Source organism: Pezoporus flaviventris, unplaced genomic scaffold, assembly GCF_033815535.1.
Source record: "Pezoporus flaviventris isolate CSIRO_AGI_PZ_B2104156 unplaced genomic scaffold, CSIRO_AGI_Pfla_v1 ptg000142l, whole genome shotgun sequence".
NCBI classification, from domain to species: Eukaryota; Metazoa; Chordata; class Aves; order Psittaciformes; family Psittacidae; genus Pezoporus; species Pezoporus flaviventris.
Genome location: NW_026892690.1, coordinates 177,578 through 197,961, shown reverse-complemented (window position 1 = coordinate 197,961; position 20,384 = coordinate 177,578). Strand labels below are relative to the sequence as shown.

At 66.4% G+C, this 20,384-nt stretch overlaps 1 protein-coding gene across 1 annotated transcript in view; it reads right to left on the bottom strand.

The window, feature by feature from the left end:
* The window catches only part of PLEC (plectin), a 66,322-nt gene that overhangs the window by 2,552 nt on the left and 43,386 nt on the right, over window positions 1-20,384 (bottom strand). The window contains exons 35-72 of the mRNA XM_061479099.1: window positions 19,519-20,247; window positions 18,368-18,561; window positions 17,647-17,735; window positions 17,334-17,415; window positions 16,304-16,337; window positions 13,072-13,592; window positions 12,683-12,850; window positions 12,432-12,571; window positions 12,186-12,342; window positions 12,001-12,085; window positions 11,670-11,881; window positions 11,454-11,573; window positions 11,269-11,376; window positions 10,962-11,180; window positions 10,651-10,854; window positions 10,344-10,575; window positions 9,741-10,035; window positions 9,462-9,705; window positions 9,186-9,308; window positions 8,915-9,016; window positions 8,529-8,630; window positions 7,742-7,936; window positions 7,467-7,622; window positions 7,128-7,325; window positions 6,839-6,967; window positions 6,301-6,471; window positions 6,057-6,212; window positions 5,702-5,908; window positions 5,103-5,222; window positions 4,748-4,917; window positions 4,121-4,280; window positions 3,541-3,762; window positions 2,850-3,434; window positions 2,490-2,633; window positions 1,327-1,515; window positions 938-1,052; window positions 706-863; window positions 371-533 (exon numbers count right to left, since the gene is read on the bottom strand). Of these exons, the coding sequence (XP_061335083.1) occupies window positions 371-533; window positions 706-863; window positions 938-1,052; window positions 1,327-1,515; window positions 2,490-2,633; window positions 2,850-3,434; window positions 3,541-3,762; window positions 4,121-4,280; window positions 4,748-4,917; window positions 5,103-5,222; window positions 5,702-5,908; window positions 6,057-6,212; window positions 6,301-6,471; window positions 6,839-6,967; window positions 7,128-7,325; window positions 7,467-7,622; window positions 7,742-7,936; window positions 8,529-8,630; window positions 8,915-9,016; window positions 9,186-9,308; window positions 9,462-9,705; window positions 9,741-10,035; window positions 10,344-10,575; window positions 10,651-10,854; window positions 10,962-11,180; window positions 11,269-11,376; window positions 11,454-11,573; window positions 11,670-11,881; window positions 12,001-12,085; window positions 12,186-12,342; window positions 12,432-12,571; window positions 12,683-12,850; window positions 13,072-13,592; window positions 16,304-16,337; window positions 17,334-17,415; window positions 17,647-17,735; window positions 18,368-18,561; window positions 19,519-20,247 (7,398 nt within the window). The remainder of the gene's footprint in view (window positions 1-370; window positions 534-705; window positions 864-937; window positions 1,053-1,326; window positions 1,516-2,489; window positions 2,634-2,849; window positions 3,435-3,540; window positions 3,763-4,120; window positions 4,281-4,747; window positions 4,918-5,102; window positions 5,223-5,701; window positions 5,909-6,056; window positions 6,213-6,300; window positions 6,472-6,838; window positions 6,968-7,127; window positions 7,326-7,466; window positions 7,623-7,741; window positions 7,937-8,528; window positions 8,631-8,914; window positions 9,017-9,185; window positions 9,309-9,461; window positions 9,706-9,740; window positions 10,036-10,343; window positions 10,576-10,650; window positions 10,855-10,961; window positions 11,181-11,268; window positions 11,377-11,453; window positions 11,574-11,669; window positions 11,882-12,000; window positions 12,086-12,185; window positions 12,343-12,431; window positions 12,572-12,682; window positions 12,851-13,071; window positions 13,593-16,303; window positions 16,338-17,333; window positions 17,416-17,646; window positions 17,736-18,367; window positions 18,562-19,518; window positions 20,248-20,384) is intronic.

Below are 20,384 nucleotides of genomic sequence, written 5' to 3'. Positions count from 1 at the left end.
TCCTCGTCCCATCCCTATGTCATTGTCCCAAGCCCCTCTCCAGGTTTCCTGCAGCCCTTCAGGCTCTGGAGCTGCTCTCAGCTCTCCCCTTCCCGAGGCAGAGGGGCAGGATCCCCTCCCTGAGCTGCTGCTCCCGCTCTGGGCTGCACCCAGCACACGGGGGTTTCTGGGCTCCAGCGCTCACTGAAGCCGGGTCCTGGGGAGCTTCTCCTCCCCCAGCACCCCAAGTCCTGCTCCTCAGGCTCCAGCCCCTCTCCCCGTGCCTGGGCTGGATCCCGCAGGCAGACCCCGTCCATCCCCATCTCCACCAGCACGGCCCCACCGCTCCCAGGGGGTCTGAGTGGATCCTGTAGGATCCCTGGGCACTCACTGGAGGAGAGGACGCTCTCTATGAACTCCCTCTGGCTGATGCGCCCGTCCTGGTCCCGGTCAATGCCTCGGAAGACGTCGAGGACACGGGACTTCATCTGCCCGATCCAGTGCATGTAGCGCTTGCGCCAGACCCCAAAGTCGAAGTGAGCAAATTCCTCCAGCTCCGAGGGGCAGAGATGGGAATTAATCCCCTGAGAGACACCGCAGCCCCAGCAAGCATGCTCTGCCCATGCAGCACCCAGTGCATTGCTCTGCCCATGCAGCACCCACATGCATCACCCCTGCACCATGCCGTGCTTTGCACCCGCCGGTGCTGCAGCGCAGCAGCCGTACCTCCCGCAGGCGCTGCAGGGCCGTCTCGAGCCGGTACTGCCGGTCCAGCGCCAGGAGCCAGAGCTGCTGCCAGCGCTGCAGGACCTGCGCCGTGAGCGGGCTCTGGGGCTCTGGCGCCCCGGGCAGCTCCGCCGTTGCCTTCCCTGTGCTGCGGCGCCCTGCAGCCAGCAGACACACCATGACACAGAGCCAGGGCTGCGGCCGGTGCAGTGCAGCGCAGGGGGGTCCTTACGTGTGGCCAGTCGGCGTGCAACTGGTGGGCCCAGATCCACGGCCAGCTTCTGCTTGCAGCTCTTGGTCACCTTCTCCACGTCAGGCTGCTTGCGGTTTAGCTCCTCCATGAAGACCTGCGGCAGAGCACACTGAGCACCCACCAGCCGCAGCAGCTCATCCCACCACTGCTGCAGTGCAGCCAGGCACGGGGTGATGCTTGGAGCACAGAGCAGCCCCTCTGCACCCTCCTGCATGCGCAGCTCTGGTTGCAGAACCCATGGGCTTGGCTGCGACACATAAGAGGTGCTCCTGCAGCACTGCTGCACGCATGGCTGCAGCCTGGTGCACCTGCAGCCCTTGGTGGGTTGAGGCAGGTGGGGGCACACACACAGTGTCGCGGGCCCTTACCGCATGCTGTGCACTGAGCTCCTGCAGTGGCTCCACCTCCTGTGGCAGCGGCTCCGTGTCCCGCAGCCCCAGCGCCTCCTCGGCTGCCGCCATCCACTCCAGGAGCTGCGCCGCATCCTCCCGCTCGGCCACCAGCCGCGACGCCTGTGCCTGCAGCCGCTCACCCTGCTGCTGCGCCCAGCGCTGCACCTGCGGCACGGCACGAGGCTGGGGGCCTGCAGGGGTCTGTGGAGGGCTGCATGGCTGCAAACCCTGGGGGCTGTGACTACAACCAGGCACCACAGGGTCATGGCATCAGTGGGGACGGCCCCTGCATGGTGCACTCCTGCCATGGGGCAGGCACTGGGACCTCCAGCCAGCAGACCCCGTGGCTGTGAGGCAGGGCTGTGGGGCAGAGACCCCAGCCAGCAGCCCCCATGGTCATGGGGCAAGCACAGGGAGCATCGGTCCTGGGTCCATGCCTGTGGCAGCAGCTGAACATGCCAGCACGAGTGTCTGTGCCGCTGCGAATGCGCTGCTGCCAGCATGGCCGGGCTGTGCCGTGTCCTGCCTGCACGCCCTGGAGCAGCAGCAGCTCCAGATCAGGTCCCAGGATCTTTGAACTCCCCTCAGGAAGGGCTGGAGCAGGCAGGGATCAGACAAGTATCGGCTCAACCAGTCAGACCCGTCCGGGCAGAGCTGGGAGCCTTCAGCTGCTGTGGGAACCCCTCTGGGATGGGGATCCTGGGACATGGATCCCTGCCTGGGCTGGGTGGCAACTGCAATGCTGGTGGGAATGAGCCATCACCATCAGCAGGAGCATGGAGGCCCCGGGTGACAGTGGGAGCCATGGGTGCCGGCAGCTCATAGAGGGCAGAAGAAGTTGGATGTGGCCACTGTCCCGACCAAGAGATCATGGAACCATGGAGGGGTTTGGGTGGGAGGGACCTTAAAGCTCCTCCACCTCCAACCCCTGACAGAGCAGGGACCCCTTCCACTGGAGCAGGGTGCTCCAAGCCCCTGTGTCCAACCTGGCCTTGAGCACTGCCAGGGATGGGGCAGCCACAGCTTCTCTGGGCACCCTGTGCCAGCGCCTCAGCACCCTCACAGGGAAGAGCTTCTTCCCCAGTCTCCTTCCCTGGAGCATCCCTGTGACCCTCCCTGGACACGGGGACCCCTCTCACCTCCTGGAAGCGGCTCTTGGCGACGGTGATCCAGGACTTGATCGTGACAACGGAGTCAGGGTGGCAGGAGGACAGGATCTCCTCCCCCAGTGAGGTGATGCACTCCAGCTCCAGCTGCTGGCACTGCAGCGACTGCAGCAGCTCCTGGAGGGGGACACGCACCATGACAGTGCTGGGTCCAGCCCTGGCACCCAATGCACCCCTAGCACTGGGTAAGGGCACTGGTTCACCATGCATGGTTGCAAGTGCACGGGACCCAAAACCCCCACCCCTCAGCACCCCAAACCCGCATCTGGGTGCAATGGGACCCCGGTGGGGGCCACGGCAGATTGGGACGTGCCGGGACAAGGATGCACTAACCTGCAGCAGGTCACGACACTGCTGCACGGCCGCCTCCTCCTCGGGGATGGCGCCGTACTTGAGGCTCTGCTCAGACTCGCCAAGGCGGCGCAGGAATGACTGCACCAGGCTGTGGAACTCTTCAGCCTGCAGCAGACATGGGACCTGCTCAGCCCCTGCGTGTGGCTGCAGCACCAGGGCCCAGCCCCCAAGACCCTCAACCAGACCCTGTGGCTGCTGCTCCTGCACCCAGCACATGTGACTCATTGCAGCACTATGTGCCCAGAGCTGCTGCCAGCCCGGCTGCAACCTGTAGCAGGACAGAGGAGGCTCCTTGCCATGGCTCGACACCACGGTCCCCACCAGGACCTCCCCATGGAGTTGCAGCACCAACATCTTCCCCCGGCACCTGTAACCAGCACCTGCAGCACCCAGCCTGGCACTCGGGCATGGCAGCTTGCGACACAGCCACACACAAAGCTGTGTGGCCACACGCAGCACCCTGCAGCGCAACCACATGCAGAGCCCAGACACCCCACACAGCAGCCTGCAGCATAGCCACACAGAGCCCAGGCACCCCATGCAGCACCCCACAGCGCAGGCACACACAGAGCCCAAGCACCCAAAGCAGCACATGACCACCCATCACCCAGGCACACTACACAGCACCCTGCAGCATCGCCCCATGCAGCCCCGGGTGCCACACAACCACCTGCAGCCCCTTCCCCCCGAGGCCCCTCGCCATGACCTGGCGCAGCGCTGCCTCCAGCCGCGCCTGCCTGCCCAGGGAGAGGCGGCAGACCAGGTCCCAGCGCGTGCTCAGCTCCTCCAGCTGCCGCTGCAGCCACGGCGAGTCACCGCGCGCCGGGTCCCGCACCGAGCGCGTCAGCGCCCGCACACAGCCAGCGCGTTTGCCCAGTTCCTTCTGGAAAACCTGGAGCGGGGAGAGATGCCGGCAGTGTCCCAGCACCCGCCTGGCTCTGCTGCAGCACAGGGCTCCATGCAGCACAGGCACCGCTGCAGCAGCGTGGACCAGGGGCTGCAGCCATCGCCCTGCCCCAGCCTCCAGCCCTGCCCCGGGCAGGTCCCAGGGTAGCTGGAGATGGGATGGGATGGGGATGGGATGAGGATGAGGATGGGGACAAGAAGAGGGATAGGGATGGGGATGGGGACAGGGATGGGATCAGAATGGGGATGGGATAGGGACAAGGATGGGGACATGAGAATAGGAACAGAATGGGGATAGGAATGTGGGCAGGGAAGAGGACAGGGATAGGGACGGGGACACCCACCTTGTGCTTGTCCATCAGGTCACTGACCAGGTCGCGGTCACCACCGACGGGCACGTCCTCGCTGAGCTGCGGCTCGGCGCGGTACAGCCAGTCCAGGAGCGCCTGCAGCGCCTCCGAGAACTTCCCCGACAGCAGCAGCCTCTCCTCCAGCTGGTGCTGCCTGCCAGGACAGTGGGTGCAGGCAACGCTGCAGGGCCAGGCCCGGCACAGCGGGGCAGGAATGGCTGCACCCGGGACCCAGCACTGTGGGGCAGGGAATGGCTGCACCCAGGACCCAGCACTGCGGGGCAGGGAATGGCCAGGGATGGGCTCCAGCCAGGATGAGGAAAGCCCAGCAGTGCCGGGGCAGGGGTCAAAGCAGGGCGGTGGATGCCCAGGGAGGAATGTTGAGGCCAGGCCCTTACCTGGAGCCACACGAGAAGCAGAGGACACCCCATTCTACCTCACCTCACCTTACCCCATCCCCAACGCCATCTCTGTCTCTACACCCATCACATCTCCATCCCAATCCCCATCCCTACCTTCATCCCCATCCTCATTTTCAGGCCACCCCATCTAGTCCCACCTTATCCCACCCCATCCCCATCCCCACCCCAATTCCATCCCCATCCCACCCCCTGGTCCCACCTCTCGGCAGCAAGGCTGCACAGCGCATCCCAGCGCTCCTTCAGGTCCCGCAGCAGCTCCTCCAGAGGCTGCAGGTCCTGGTCCAGCCGGGCCCCCTCCCGCAGCGCCCGTCCGCTCCGCAGCGTGGCCTCCAGCACCGGCCGCTTTGAGCGCAGAACCTTCTGGAACGCCTGCACAGAGGGCACGGGGACACGGGGAGACGGGGATGGGGACACGGGCACGGGGACACCCCTTCTGTCCCAAGTGCCGCAGGGCACCGTGGGGTGCTGATGCCCCTCAGCCCAGGCCCCCCCCAACCACAGACAGAGCCCCAGGTGCATCCCCCAGGAGCCGGGACCCCCTGGCGCAGCCGCACCTTGTGCTCAGCCAGCCGGGACTTGAGCTCCTCCTGGCTCGTGGTGGTGTCCGAAGGCACCTCCAGGCTCTGCTCGGCCTCACCCATCCAGTCCAGGAGCAGCTGCCGGGACTCGGTGAACTGCAGCACAGGGACAGGGGCGGGGGGAACAGGGAACCATGGAGGGGCGTGAGTGGGACGGAGCTTAGAGCTCCTCCAGCTCCAACCCCGGCCAGGGCAGGGACCCCTTCCCCTGGAGCAGGGTGCTCCGAGCCCCTGTGTCCAACCTGGCCTTGAGCACTGCCAGGGATGGGGCAGCCACAGCTTCTCTGGGCACCCTGTGCCAGCGCCTCAGCACCCTCACAGGGAAGAGCTTCTGCCTCAGAGCTCAGCTCAGTCTCCCCTCGGGCAGGTTCAAGCCATTCCCCTTGGCCTGTCCCTGCCTCCCTTGTCCCAACCCCTCTCCAGGCTCTCTGCAGCCCTTCAGGCTCTGGAGCTGCTCTCAGCTCTCCCCTTCCCGCAGCAGAGGAGCAGGATTCCCTCCCTGAGCTCCTGCTCCTGCTCTGGGCTGCACCCAGCACACGGTGCCTGGCTGCAGACATCACTGCTGGTGCTGGTACCTGCTTGCTGCGCTTTCGAGCCTCCTCCAGCACGGTGCCGCGCTCCGCCAGCCGCTGCAGCACCTTCCCCAGCCGCTCCTTGGCCGACAGCACCATGTTCTGGATCACGGCCCCGTCCTGCTTCCTGCTGAAGTCCCTCAAGCGAGCGGCCACAGCCTCCAGTCCGGCCAGCTTCTCCCCGTGGGCACTCGCCTCTCTCACCAGCACCTGAGGGGAGGGGAGCGGGCGCAGCTCAGCCTGTGCCGGGAGCCCCACGAGCCGGAGGCATCCCTTGCACTGCGGCTGCTGCTGCTGCTGGGGAGCCCTCAGGCAGCCCCAGGGCCCAGCGTGGCCCCAGGACCGGCCTGGCTCTTGCCTTGTGCTCCTGCAGCTGCGCGGTGACGGTGTCAAGGACGAAGCTGGGCGGCGCGGGGTCCCCAAGCTGCTCCTCTGCCTGGGCCACCCAGCGCAGCAGCTCCTGCACGGTGCCGTGGAACTCGGTGCTGACGGTCACCCCCTCGGCCAGGCTCTCCTGCGGGCAGCGCACGGGGCTGAGGGGGACGGGCGCCCGCAGCAGCCCCAGCCGCAGCCTCAGCCCCGGCACATCACTCCCCGCGCACCTTCCGCTCCTGCGCCTCGGCACGGACGCTCTCCCACTTGTGCTGCAGCAGGCGCAGCCCGTGCTCCGTGCTGCAGGGCTGCCCCACGCCGCTGGGGCCCAGCAGCCGCTGCAGCCGCTCCCGCAGGCTGCTGTACGTGTCCTGCTTGGAATCCAGCTCCCTGCACAGCTCCTGCGGGGACGTGGCGGCAGCCCCAGCGGCACAGTCACACCAGGGATGGGGACATGGGGATGGGGACGTGGGGACAGTGATGGAGATGAGACAGGGACAGAGATGGACACTGGAACGGTCATGGGGACACACACAGGGATGTGGATGGGGAGACGTGGACAGGGATGGATCCATGGATAGGGTCACGGGGACGGGGACAAGGATTTTCCCACTGTGTCTCAGGGTTGCTGGGGGGCACAGGAGGTCTCTGCGTGCTCTGGCAAGGCAGAAATGGGTCCTGGACCCTGTGGCACCCAGGCCCCCCACCAAGGGACACCCAGGACACCCCTGCGGAAGGGGGACACCCCAGCGGAGCCCTGGTGCTCACCAGATGCACCGTGAGCATCTCTTTGGTGGTGTCCGGGTGGCCCCACACCGGCTTCGAGAAGAAGAGCTGCAGCTCCACCTGCTCCAGCCACTGCAGCAGCTCCGTGATCTCCAGTGTAATGTCCTGGACCTGGCAAAGTGCTGGGGCTCAGCACCGCAGCAGCACCAGGACCAGCAGCACCAGCACTGGCAGTACGGGGCCGCAGTGCCAGTACCAGCACCACCGGGACCAGCAGCACCAGGACACACAGTGCTGGTACAGGCAACACCACGGCAGGCAGAGCCAGTACCTGGCTGAGGTTGTTCTCCAGCTGCAGCTGCCGGGTCTCGGTCTCGCTGCGCACCAGATCCCAGCGCTGGTTGAGCTGGTGCAGGCTGTGCTGCAACCCCTCCTCGCTGTGCCCCATGCTGCAGAGCAGCAGCCCCTGCGCCGCCTCATTCACCGCCTGCACCGTGCGCGCGTGGCAAAGCACGTCGTTCCGCAGCACCTGCGATGGGCACCACAGTCACAGCCAGCACTGCCGCACCGGGGACCCGCGGCACCGCTTGGCTGCACCGCACCGCGGCCCTCCCCAGGGTGTTTGGGCTGCACCATGCCCGTGCCCCATGTCCCCCCTGTCCCTGCTCACCGTGTGCTTGGCCAGCTCGATCTCGCAGCTCTGCAGGTCGGGGCGCAGCACCGCGGGGCTCTGCAGCGTCTCGGCCGTGCGCGTCAGCCACTGCAGCAGCTCCTGCAGCTGGTGCTGGAACTGCCCCAGCCCCAGCAGCGCCGCCTCCAGCTCATGCTGCACCGGGGAACGGCCGCTCTGACATGAGATCACCCAGCACCCACCGCACAGCACCCACCCCGCTCCCCGTATGCCCACCCAGTTCCCTTGCACCCGCACTGCTGTCCCCCCTGTACCTGCCGGCTGACGATCTCCTCCTCCAGACGGTCCCAGCGCTGGCGGAAGTCGGGAAGCGCGGCTGTGGGGTCCCCCTGGGATGGGTCCCCCTGGGCCAGGTCTCCCTTGGCCGTGCCCCCCGTGCCGGGCTGGTGCTGGTGCTGCCGCAGCGTCTCCACATCCACCCGGCACTGGTAGAGCTCCCGCTTGAACTCCTGTGGTGGAGAAGATGGGGCTGCCCTGGCACCGGGTGTGGCACGGCACAGGATGGCAGAGCATGGGATGGAACAACATGGGACAGAATGGGATGGGATGCCAGAGCTGAGCCTAGTTTGGCATAGCATGGCACAGAATGGCAGAGCTGGGTCTGGTTTGGTACTGAATGGCACAGAATGGCAGAGCTGGGTCTGGTTTGGTACCGAATGGCACAGAATGGCAGAGCTGGGTCTGGTTTGGTACCGAATGGCACAGAATGGCAGAGCTGGGTCTGGTTTGGTACTGAATTTCACAGAATGGCAGAGCTGGGTCTGGGTTGGTACCGAATGGCACAGGATGGCAGAGCTGGGTCTGGTTTGGTACCGAATGGCACAGGATGGCAGAGCTGGGTCTGGTTTGGTACCGAATGGCACAGGATGGCAGAGCTGGGTCTGGGTTGGTACCGAATGGCACAGGATGGCAGAGCTGGGTCTGGTTTGGTACCAAATGGCACAGGATGGCAGAGCTGGGTCTGGTTTGGCACAGGACAGCCCAGCATTGCACAGTACGGTTCAGCTGGGTCTGGCACGTGCCCCACGCGGCTGGACGCACCTTGAGCTCCACCAGCTGCTGCTGCAGCACCGGCAGGTCCCCGCCGACAAGGAACTCCTCGGCCAGGCGCAGCTCGGCCGCATCCAGCCACCCGCAGAGACGCTGCAGCCAAGGACGGACGCGTCAGGGGGGGCCAGGCCCCATCTGTGTGCCCATCCGCGTCCCACACAGTGTCAGCACAGCGTGGCCAAGGCACCATCACCCTGTACCCTGCAGCCGCACCACTGCACCACTGCATCCTGCCCCACGGCCCTGCCAGCCCCACAACCAAAGCAGCAGCATGATGCAATAGCCAGCCTGCCCCACACCACCTGGTCCCCTGCCCACCCCATGCACAGAAGACGGGGCAGGGACACCCCAGCCCCACACCCGGTGCAGGGTCCCACCTGCTCAGTGTCCTGGTGGGTGACAGCAGCCTGGAGCTGCTCCTCAAGGCGGCCGAAGCGCCGGGCCCAGGCCTGGCTGAGGCTGTGCCATGAGCGGTAGAGCTGGGGGTGGTGGGGTGGTCAGCAGCACCGCAGGGACGGGGGGGGACATGGGATGGGGGGCATGGGATGGGGGGAGCACTGCGGATGGGTTGGTGGCACCACACAGGGTTCATGGTGCCGGGGCCACCCCACCGGCACTGGGCCCCCCAGTCGATGCCCACACGCTCACATCGTCCATGCTCCGGGTGACGTCGGGTTTGCCGGGGTCCCCGCAGGCGGCTGCCAGCTCCACGCCAACGCTGCCGAGCGCGTCCAGCTCCACCTGCAGCGTGTCCAGCTCCTCCCGCAGCGCCTGCAGCACCCACATGGATCAGGGCAGCCCATGCTGCGGCACTGCCCCTGAGAGGGGTCGCCTGTGCCATGGGCAGTGCTGCTGGTGCTGCCTGTGCTATGGGGCTGCTCATGCTGTGGCACTGCCTGTGCCATGGGGCGGCCCATGCTGCACCACTGCCCGTGCCATGGGGCTGCCCATGCTACACCACTGCCCATGCAATGTGCATGGGCACAGTGCTCCATGGCAGTGGGGCTGCCTGCACCACGGTGCTGCCCATGTTGCAGCACTGACTGTGCCACGAAGCTGCAAAAACCATGAGGCTGCCCATGCCTGTGCCATTGGACTACTCATGAAATGGATATGCCCATGCTGCAGCACTGCCTGTGCCATGGGGCTGACCATGCTGTGGCACTGCCTGCATCATGGGGGTACCCATACTGCATAGCCTACTCTTGCAGCACTGCCTGCATTGCAACACTGCCCTCAGCCCCAGCCCATACCTGCATGGAGCGCAGCCGGGCCCGGATGGTATCAGGCTCTGGGGTGTCCTCAGTGTCACCACCAGCATCCTCCAGCGCCAGCAGCACGTGCTGGGTGTCGCTTAGCGCCACTGCCAGCTCGGCCAGGCCCTGCCAGAACCGCTCTGCCAGCGGCAGCACGTCCCGCAGCCACCGTTCCCGCTCCTGGCACTGGCGCTGCAGGGACCCCCACTGAGCCTGCAGCTGCGCTGGCCTCTCCTGCAGCCCTGCAGAGACAGTGGTGGTGCTTGCACTGCAGCTTGGACTGGCAACTGCACCAGGACCCTGCACCAGGACCAGCACCAAGCACCAGAACCTAACAGCAGCACTGAGACCCCACAACCCCACACTGGGACCCCACACCATGACCTACAACCCTGCACCAGGATCTTGCACCAGCACATCACACCCTGTACTAGCACCCCACACTGGGACTGGGACCCAGCTCTGGCACCTTGCACCAGCACTGGGACCCTGCACTCTGCACAAGGACCCCGCGCTGGGACCGTGCTCCATCACCATGGCACGTGCACACCTGCAGCCGCGGCACTGCAGCCGGCCTCCAGCACGCTGCCCAGCAGCTCCTCGCCCTGCGCCTGAACTGTGGCCAGGGCAGCCCCGAGCTGCTCCAGCTCTGCCAGCGCCAGTGCGTTGTCCTGGAGCTGCTCCCGCAGCTGCACCGCGTCGCCACGTGCGCCAGGCTGGCTCTGCAGGCGCCGCTGCAGCCGCTCCAGGCACTCCCGCAGCACATCCATGCGCTCTGAGAGCTGTGGGGACACACCAGCCCCGGTGACTCGTGGAGTCAGCAGCGTGTCCCCCCCAGCCCCAGCCCAGCTCCATACCTGGCTGTACCGTGGCAGAGCATCCTCGAGCAGCGTGGCTGCCTGGCGCAGGCGCTGCCGGATGCAGCTGTACAGCTCATCAGCCTCGCTGCAGCGCTGCCGGAATGGTGCCGCCTGCTCCGGGCTCAGCTCCTGCAGCTGTGCCGCAACACGCTGCAGCTTCCCCAGCAGCGGTCGGTGCTCAGCCAGGGCCTCGCGCAGGCTCTGCGGGCACAGGACGCTGCAGGGGCCGCCCACCGCTGCTGCTGCCCCGCACCCAGCGCTCCCATTGCCCCGTGCCCGTCACTGCCCCACGCCCGCCACCACCTCACCTGCAGCAGCTGCTGCTGCTCCTTAAAACCGTCACAGTCGATGGTGCTGGGCGCGAGCTGCAGCGCGGCCGCCTGCGCCTCCCGCAGCCAGGGCTGCAGCTCCTCCTGCACCTCCGTGAACTGCGCCAGCAGTGCCTGTGCCTGCTCCAGCTGCTCACCGCGGGCACCGCAGCGCTGCCAGAGCTGCTCCATGTGCTCCCGCAGCGCCTGCACTGATGGCTGCCGACACACACAGTGACACGGGGCATGGGCATTGCTGCAGTGGCACCATCACCGCATCCTCCCTGGCACCCCTGGCACCGCTCACCTGCAGGCGCTGCCGCAGCGGGTCGGGGATGCAGTGCAGCAGCGGGTCGGTGACACGTAGCAGCCGCTCCACCAGCGCACGGCGGTGCAGGACCTCAGCTGACAGCAGCTGCAGGACATGCAGCGGTTGTATTGGTGCTAGGGCCACATGCAGGGGCTCCAGGCAGTGCTTGGCCACAGACCCACCTTCTGCTCATCGAGCTGCGCGCGCAGCACCGCAGCATCCAGCGGCACCGGCACAGGCTGCTCCATGAGCGCAGCGAGTGCGGTTGTGCAGCCCAGCTGCGCCTCCAGGAGCTGCTCCAGCTTTGGCACAGGGACACCATCACCACCATCAGTCACACTGCCACCGCTGTGACCACCCTCCCCACTGTGGCACAGAGCCCCCGGCACATCTGGCACCTGCTCTCCTTGGTCAGTGCCATCACCGCAGGCCGGTTCCTGCTCCATGCGGCTCAGCCACAGCACCAGGTCATCTTGCACCATGTCCAGGCGGGCTGAGGCCTCCAGCGTCTGCCCCAGGCGCTGCGAGGCATCGGCGCTGCTCCGGCACACGATGAGGTACCGCGTCCGCAGCGACTCCAGTTTCTCCTGCACCACCTGCACCTCCTCCCCTGCAGCACCACCACAGCCGCTGTCAGCACTGGCGCAGCCCTGTCCCTGGCTCCATCCCGCAGCTTGTGCTGCAGTGCCAACAGAGCCCCAGCAGCACCCAGCGCCCGTCCCCACTCACCTGTGACCATAGTCAGGACCTGCTGCCCACTTGCCAAAGCACTGTCCAGCTCCCCCAGCCGTGCACCGACCTCCTGGCACAGCTCCTGTGACATGATGTGGTCACCTCAGCTGGCACCGGCCCCAGCACACACCGTGCAGCACCCATGGGTGCTGCACCCTCCTGCCCCACCCGCCTGCCCCAACCTGGCTTTGCCGATGGGCGTCCTGCATGTCGCCACAGCCATCGGCGCGCCAGAGCTGCGCCAGCCTCCGCTCCGCGGCTCCCAGCCACTCCTGGAAGGAATCGGCGGCCTCCTGGAAGCGCAGCGCTGCCGGCAAGATCTGCTCCAGGCGGCCTGACCTGGTAGGACCCGTGTTAGCCAGGGCTGGGGACGGTGCCACCGCGGCCCCAATGGGCCGGGTCCTCCCTCGCAGCCCAGCCGGACCCACCTGGCTCCTGCCTCCTGCACCAGCCACTCCCACCTCTCGCCGAGGGTGCCGGTGCCGGTGTCACGCACCAGGGCCCCGGATCCATCCTGCAGCACCAGCTCCACGCGCGGCCGCCGCTCCTCCAGCAGCCGCTGCAGCAGCTGCAACACAGCAGGACACGGCGCTGCAACTGCAGCCACACACACCCCCTGCACCACAACACAGTGCCATGGCACAGCACCGGCAGCACTGCAGCCGTTGCACCTCCGCACCTTCTGCTCCTCCAGCTGTGCCTTCACCACCTTCGCCTCGGCTGATGGTGGCCTCTGGTTGCCCACCAGCTCCTCCATGTCAGCCACCCAGGCCAGCAGCGCCTCTGGCGTGTCCTGAGCCCGATCCACCGACACCAGCGCCGCCAACGCAGCCTCCTCTGGCACCACCTGTGGGGGACATGAGGCTGAGCCCTCAGCCCCTGCACACCCATGCTCCTCCTCAGCAGATGAAGGGCAGGCGCTGCCAGCACCGGGGCTGGACCCATCCTGCAGCACCAGCAGGTCCCCGCACTGCAGCCAGAAGCCAGAAGCACACTGCCCCATGTGAGCCAAGGGCCGAGGCTCCCAGCGTGGTGCTGGCGGTGGCGACGGTCCCTGCCCACGGTCACCTCTGTGGCATCTCTGTCCCCCCGGCGTTCCGCCGGCGTGGTGCCAGTGCCGGCGAGCGGGGCCTCGGCGCCCGGGTACTGCGTCACCTCCACGATCTCAGTGACGATGGTCTCGGTCACCTCTGTCACCTCCGTCACTTCACGCCGGGTGCCAGGGGCCCAGCCCCATGTGCCACGGTGCGTGGGGGGTGTCCAGGCTGCACCTGGCACCAGGACACACGCAGTGCTGCCATTCTGCACCGGCACTGGGCTGTGCTTCAGGCTCCCGGAGGCACCGGGTGCCACGCTCCAGCCATTCTGCACCGTGTCCGGCACCGCATCCCGGAGCTGTGCCTCTGCTGAGCGCCGGCGCCTCTGGCCCAGGCAGCCGGGCCGAGTCACTGAGTTCCCCATGGCACCAGCACCGGCACCGGCACCAGCTCCAGCCTGCAACGAGCCATGAGAACGCACGTTACCAGAGCCACCGCAGTGCCCTGCGCCCTGGTGCTGCCCAGGGGTCACCTGCACTGAGCCAGGGCCTCCTGGCATCAGGACCACTCAGTGCACGCGGTGCCACCAGCTGCACCAGCACTGGGCTCAGGCTCCCGGTTGGTGCCGCTTTGTGCTGATGGATTATAGTGGAGCCAGAGAAAGGAGCCACCTGCTGCTGTGGGGCCCATGGAGGGGTGTGGGGCTGAGGATGTGGGGCTGGGTGCGGGAATGGAGGAGTGGGCAGATGTAGGGATGCATGAGAGGATGTAGGGATGGACGAGGGGATGTAGGGATGGATGAGAGGATGCAGGGATGGATGAGAGGATGTAGGGATGGATGAGGGGATGCAGGGATGGACGAGGGGATGCAGGGATGGACGAGGGGATGCAGGGATGTAGGGATGGGTGAGGGGAGGTAGGGATGGGTGAGGGGAGGTAAGGATGGATGAGGGGATGTAGGGATGGGTGAGGGGAGGTAGGGATGCATGAGGGGATGTAGGGACAGGTGAGGGGATGCAGGGATGGATGAGGGGATGCAGGGATGGATGAGGGGATGTAGGGATGCATGAGGGGATGTAGGGACGGGTGAGGGGATGTAGGGACGGGTGAGGGGATGCAGGGATGGATGAAGGGACGTAGGGATGCATGAGGGGATGTAGGGACGGGTGAGGGGATGCAGGGATGGATGAAGGGACGTAGGGATGCATGAGGGGATGTAGGGACGGGTGAGGGGATGCAGGGATGGGTGAGGGGAGGCAGGGACGGGTGAGGGGATGCAGGGATGGATGAGGGGATGCAGGGATGGGTGAGGGGATGTGGGGATGGGTGAGGGGATGCGGAGATGGGTGAGGGGATGCAGGGATGGGTGAGGGGACGCAGGGATGGGTGAGGGGATGTGGGGATGGGTGAGGGGATGCGGGGATGGGTGAGGGGGTGCAGGGATGGGTGAAGGGATGCGGGGTGCGGGGATGGGGCTGGGAGCACCCATCCATCAGGTAGGGAGCAGGGAGGGGCACCCCCACCCCCACCCACGTGTTCACGCCCCGCAGCCTCGCACCCTCCCCGGGCCGGGTCCGCGCCGCCCGCGTGAGCCCCGGGGCCGGGCAGCGCCACGCACGGAGCGCGCCCCCCGCACCCCCCGCGCCCCCCGCCCCCCGCAGCGGCTGCCCCGGCCCCGCGCCCCCCAGCCCCCCCTCGCCCCGGCCCCGCGCTGCCCCAGCTCGACCCCCGCCCCCCCCCCCCGCACTCACCGCGGCGGAGCCGGGCCCGGGGCTCCGGGGGGGCTTCGGGGGGCGCCGGTACCGGGGGGGGGGGGGCGGGGCGAGTCCCGCCTTTGTTCGTGCGCGCTGGGGGGGCGGGGCCCGGCGGGACGCTCCGGTACCGGCGCTGCCCCCGCTGACCCCCGCCCCTCCCCCCCCGGCGCGAGCCGGAGCCGTTACCGGGGAAACCCCCGGGGCTCGCGCCAGCGCCGCCGCCCCGCCCCCACCCGGCCCCGCCCCCGCCCCCCGCCCCGCCCCCGCCCCGGTCGCGTCGTGGCCCACAGCTCCATCACAGCCCCACAGCTCCATCACAGCCCCACAGCTCCAGCACAGCCCCACCACAGCACAGCCCCACAGCTCCATCACAGCCCCACAGCCCCACAGCCCCATCACAGCCCCACAGCTCCATCACAGCCCCACAGCCACATCACAGCCCCACAGCTCCATCACAGCCCCACAGCCCCATCACAGCCCCACAGCCCCATCACAGCCCCACAGCCACATCACAGCCCCACAGCTCCAGCACAGCCCCACAGCTCCATCACAGCCCCACAGCTCCATCACAGCCCCACAGCCCCATCACAGCCCCACAGCCCCATCACAGCCCCACAGCTCCAGCACAGCCCCACAGCTCCATCACAGCCCCACAGCCCCATCACAGCCCCACAGCTCCATCACAGCCCCACAGCCCCATCACAGCCCCACAGCCCCATCACAGCCCCACAGCCACATCACAGCCCCACAGCTCCAGCACAGCCCCACAGCCCCATCACAGCCCCACAGCCCCAGCACAGCCCCACAGCTCCATCACAGCCCCACAGCCCCAGCACAGCCCCACAGCCCCATCACAGCCCCACAGCCCCAGCACAGCCCCACAGCTCCAGCACAGCCCCACAGCTCCAGCACAGCCCCACAGCCCCAGCACAGCCCCACAGCCCCAGCACAGCCCCAGTACAGCCCCGCAGCCCCATCACAGCCCCACCACAGCACAGCCCCATCACAGCCCCACCACAGCACAGCCCCATCACAGCCCCACCACAGCACAGCCCCATCACAGCCCCATCACAGCCCCATCACAGCCCCACCATCACAGCACAGCCCCAACACAGCACAGCTCCACAGACCCACAGCCACGCAGGTGCCGGGAGGACGCTGCTGCTGTTGCTGCTGTTGCAGCACTGCACATGGCGTGAGCCCCCCTGCTGCAGCAGCAGGTTCCAGCTGCACCCTGCACCATGTACCACATACCCTGCACAATGTACCACATACCCTGCACCATACACTGTGCACCATGCACCATGTACCCTGCACCCTGCACCATGTACTATGCACCATGCACCATGCACATGCTGCAGGCAGTGGTACAGGAGCCGCTGCACCGGTGGGTGTGGCTCCCACAGGACCCCCGGGTGCAGAGGCTTTGGCTGCACTGGTGCTGGAGCCACTGCCACAGGGAACAAGCTGCTCCCGGTGCTCCTGCAGCATCTGCCCTCTGCACCTGACCCCACAGCTGCGTCAGGGAGGTGACAGCGCCCGGCTGCGGGCACAGGGGGACACAGTGGAACGGGGCTGCACACCCTGCATGGCTGCACATACCTTGTGCATGGATATACCCCGATGCATGGCTGCATGATCCTGTGTAAGGATGTACCCTCGTGCATGGCTGCACATCCTGCATGGCCACACACATCCTGTACAGGGATGTACCCCCATGCATGGCTGCATGATCCTGTGTAAGGATGTACCCTTGTGCATGGCCGCACACATCCTGTACAGAGATGTACCCCTCTGCATGGCTGCACACATCCAGTGCACAGATGTACCCTTGAGCATGGCTACACACATCCTGTGCATGGATGTACCCCTGCACATGGCTGCACATTGTCAATGCACAGCTGCAGACGCCTTGCACGGGCAGGGGACATGGCTGCACGCACCTTGCCCACTGCACAGCCCCCATGAGAAGGGGACCCAGTGCCGCACACACTGCCTGGTCTGCGGAGCTGCAGCACGCAGCTGTTCTTGGTACCAAAAGTGTCCCCAGCGCCCACAGGGCTCCGAGGACGCGATGCCACTGGCAGTGGCATGGCCACAGGGACCAAAGGCTCCAAGCCCACAAGGCTGATGGTGCTGGTGGGCTGGGAGCAGGACCCATGTCACCTGCACAGCAGGACCCGTGTCACCAGCAGGCCCATGTCACCAGCAGGACCCATGTCACCTGCACAGCAGGACCCGTGTCACCAGCAGGCCCATGTCACCAGCAGGACCCATGTCACCTGCACAGCAGGACCCGTGTCACCAGCAGGCCCATGTCACCAGCACAGCAGGACCATGTCACCAGCAGGCCCATGTCACCAGCAGGACCCATGTCACCTGCACAGCAGGACCTGTGTCACCAGCAGGCCCATGTCACCAGCAGGAGCAGGACCATGTCACCAGCCGCACCGGTGCAGTGCTGACATGTCTCCAGTTGTCCTTGTCAGTGTCACCCCCCTTGCCCCTCTGGCACCATGGTTGGGTCATTCCCTTTTACCTGCAGCGCTGGCAGCTGCCGCTCCACTGCATCCAGCCAATGCCGCAGGGCCTGCAGCCGGTGCTGCACCTCCAGCCGTGTGCTGCAGGGACAGCAGGGACACTGTGACAATGGTAACACGGGGGGCTATGGGGCTGCAGTGGGGCTGTGGGACTGTTATGAGGCTGTGACAGGGCTGTGGGGCTGCTCCCACGCAGCCTTGCTCACCCCATGGATGTTCCCCACCGTGTCCCACTCCTGCTGCAGGATCCCGGTCACCTCAGTGCCCCCATGCACACACAGGCCCTGCCGGAGCATTGCGGCCATGCCGTACCTTGCCGTGGGCTCCCCATCCAGTGATGACCCCTCAAAGCTGGCTCCAGGGGGTCCGCTGGCACCGGTGGCCTCAGCAGTGCCGTGGGGCTGCAGGGAGAGCAGGGGACACGTGGGGACACGTGGGGGTGCTGGGCCCATGCCATGGACCTGCCACCGTGCCCTGCACCCGTGTGTTACCGCAGCGCTGTGCAATGCAGCCGCTCACCGGGGGTGCCCAGAGCCCTGGAGAGGCTGCAGGAGCCCGGAGCAGATGATGCAGGTGCTGCAGCGAGCAGCAGGGCTGGGACAGGCTGCAGCCTGCAGCGAGGAGCTCATCCAGCACCAGGGGCTGCAGGTGCATGCCCAGGGAGGAGGAACAAGAGGAGGATGAAGGGTGCCCGGTGCTCGGGAGCGAGCAGAGCCCTGGGTGGTGCAGCCGGGGCGCAGTGAGGAGCGGGCACGGGCGCGTGGGCGCTGCCAGGAGGGCACGGGGAGCTGGAGGTGAAGCATGAACATGGGCTGAGGTGGTGCCATGGAGCTGATGATGGTGATGGTGGGGGTGGCGGTGAGGATGCTGAGCACAAGACCTGAGCAAGGATGGGAGGACCCGCACCCCACACCCTCCACCTCACACCCTGCACCCCATACCCTGCACCCGCACACCTGGGGCTGGTGCCCCTCAGCTGCTGCCAGAGCCACGGGCTGTGTCCCACAGCGCTGCATGCACCTCCTGCCAGTACCTGCAGCCAGTGCAGGCAGCCAGTGCCAGCGATGGAGCAGCCACAAGGGTCTGGCTGCAGGGGGTACATGGATAGATTCACCGGCACAGCTGACTCTGGCTTGATGGTGCAGACACTGGTGTGTAGCTGCAGCAGCACAGCCTTTGGCCGGGTGTTGCAGGGTCTTGGGGCCCTGGCCCTGAGCTGGAGCAGAGCTGGGAAGAGCATGGATCTGCAGGAGCCACATCTTGCCCCACGGACACAGGGTCCCCACCAGGGGATGGGATGGGGCTGTCACCCCTACACAGTGCATGGAATCCCAGCCTGGTTTGTGTTGGAAGACCTTTAAGCTCCTCCAGCTCCAACCCCGGCCAGGGCAGGGACCCCTTCCCCTGGAGCAGGGTGCTCCAAGCCCCTGTGTCCAACCTGACCTTGAGCACTGCCAGGGATGGGGCAGCCACAGCTTCTCTGGGCACCCTGTGCCAGCGCCTCAGCACCCTCACAGGGAAGAGCTTCTGCCTAAGAGCTCATCTCAGTCTCCCCTCTGGCAGGTTAAAGCCATTCCCCTTGGCCTGTCCCTACAGGCCCTTGTCCCAAGGCCCTCTCCAGGTTCCCTGCAGCCCCTTCAGGCACTGGAGCTGCTCTCAGCTCTCCCCTTCAGGAGCCTTCTCTTCTCCAGGTTGCCCCAGCCCAGCTCTCCCAGCCTGGCTCCAGGGCAGAGCTGCTCCAGCCCTCGCAGCAGCTCCAGGTCCCTCTTGTGCTGTTGCCCTGAGCTGGACGCTGCTGTCTATGGAAGGTGCTTTGGGGTCGGGTGTCCCAGGGGAGCAGGGGGTGATGTGTGGTGGCACAGGATGGCTGGAGAAGGTGCACAGACAAGGGACACAACGGCCAGTGGGGGCTCAGGGCTGAGGGGCACATGGGGCTCGTCCAGGAGCTCTCAGCGGGCACAGGAGCTGCACCCACAGACGCCGTGGGGAGCTGGGGGGGTTCCAACCACGCTGTGGGGCTGGGCCACGGGCGGCACCCATGGGCACCGGTAGGTCCTGGTGGTACCAGGAGGTCTGAGAGAGGTGGTTTCAGGGGGCTCAATGTTTGGGGAAGCCCAGAGCAGGAACCAGTCCTTGCTGGGACCCATCCTGAGCTCCCCCATAGGCACCGTAGCCCCCGCACACCTTCTGCATCTAACCCCACATCCAGCACCACATCCAGCACCACATCCAACACCACATCCAGCACCACATCCAACCCCTCGTCCAACCCCCCGTCCAACCCCATTTCCAACCCCACATCCAACCCCACATCCAACCCCGCATCCAGCACTGCATCCAGCACCGCATCCAGCACCGCATCCAGCACCACATCCAGCACCATATCCAACCCCATATCCAACCCCACATCCAGCACCACATCCAGCACCATATCCAACCCCATATCCAACCCCTCATCCAGCACCGCATCCAGCACCGCATCCAGCACCACATCCAACACCACATCCAACCCCTCGTCCAACCCCATGTCCAACCCCACATCCAACCCCACATCCAACCCTGCATCCAGCACCGCATCCAACCCCGCATCCAGCACCACATCCAGCACCACATCCAGCACCACATCCAGCACTACATCCAGCACCACATCCCACCCCATATCCAACCCCACATCCAGCACCACATCCAGCACCACATCCAACCCCTCGAACAACCCCACGTCCAACCCCACATCCAGCACCGCATCCAGCACCGCATCCAGCACCACATCCCACCCCACATCCAGCACCACATCCAGCACCACGTCGAACCCCACGTCCAACCCCACATCCAGCACCGCATCCAGCACCACATCCCACCCCATATCCAAACCCACATCCAGCACCACATCCAGCACCGCATCCAGCACCACATCTCACCCCATATCCAACCCCACATCCAGCACCACATCTCACCCCATATCCAACCCCACATCCAGCACCGCATCCAACCCACATCATAGAACCATAGAATCATAAACCAGTTAGAACTGTAAAGGACCTGAAGATTAC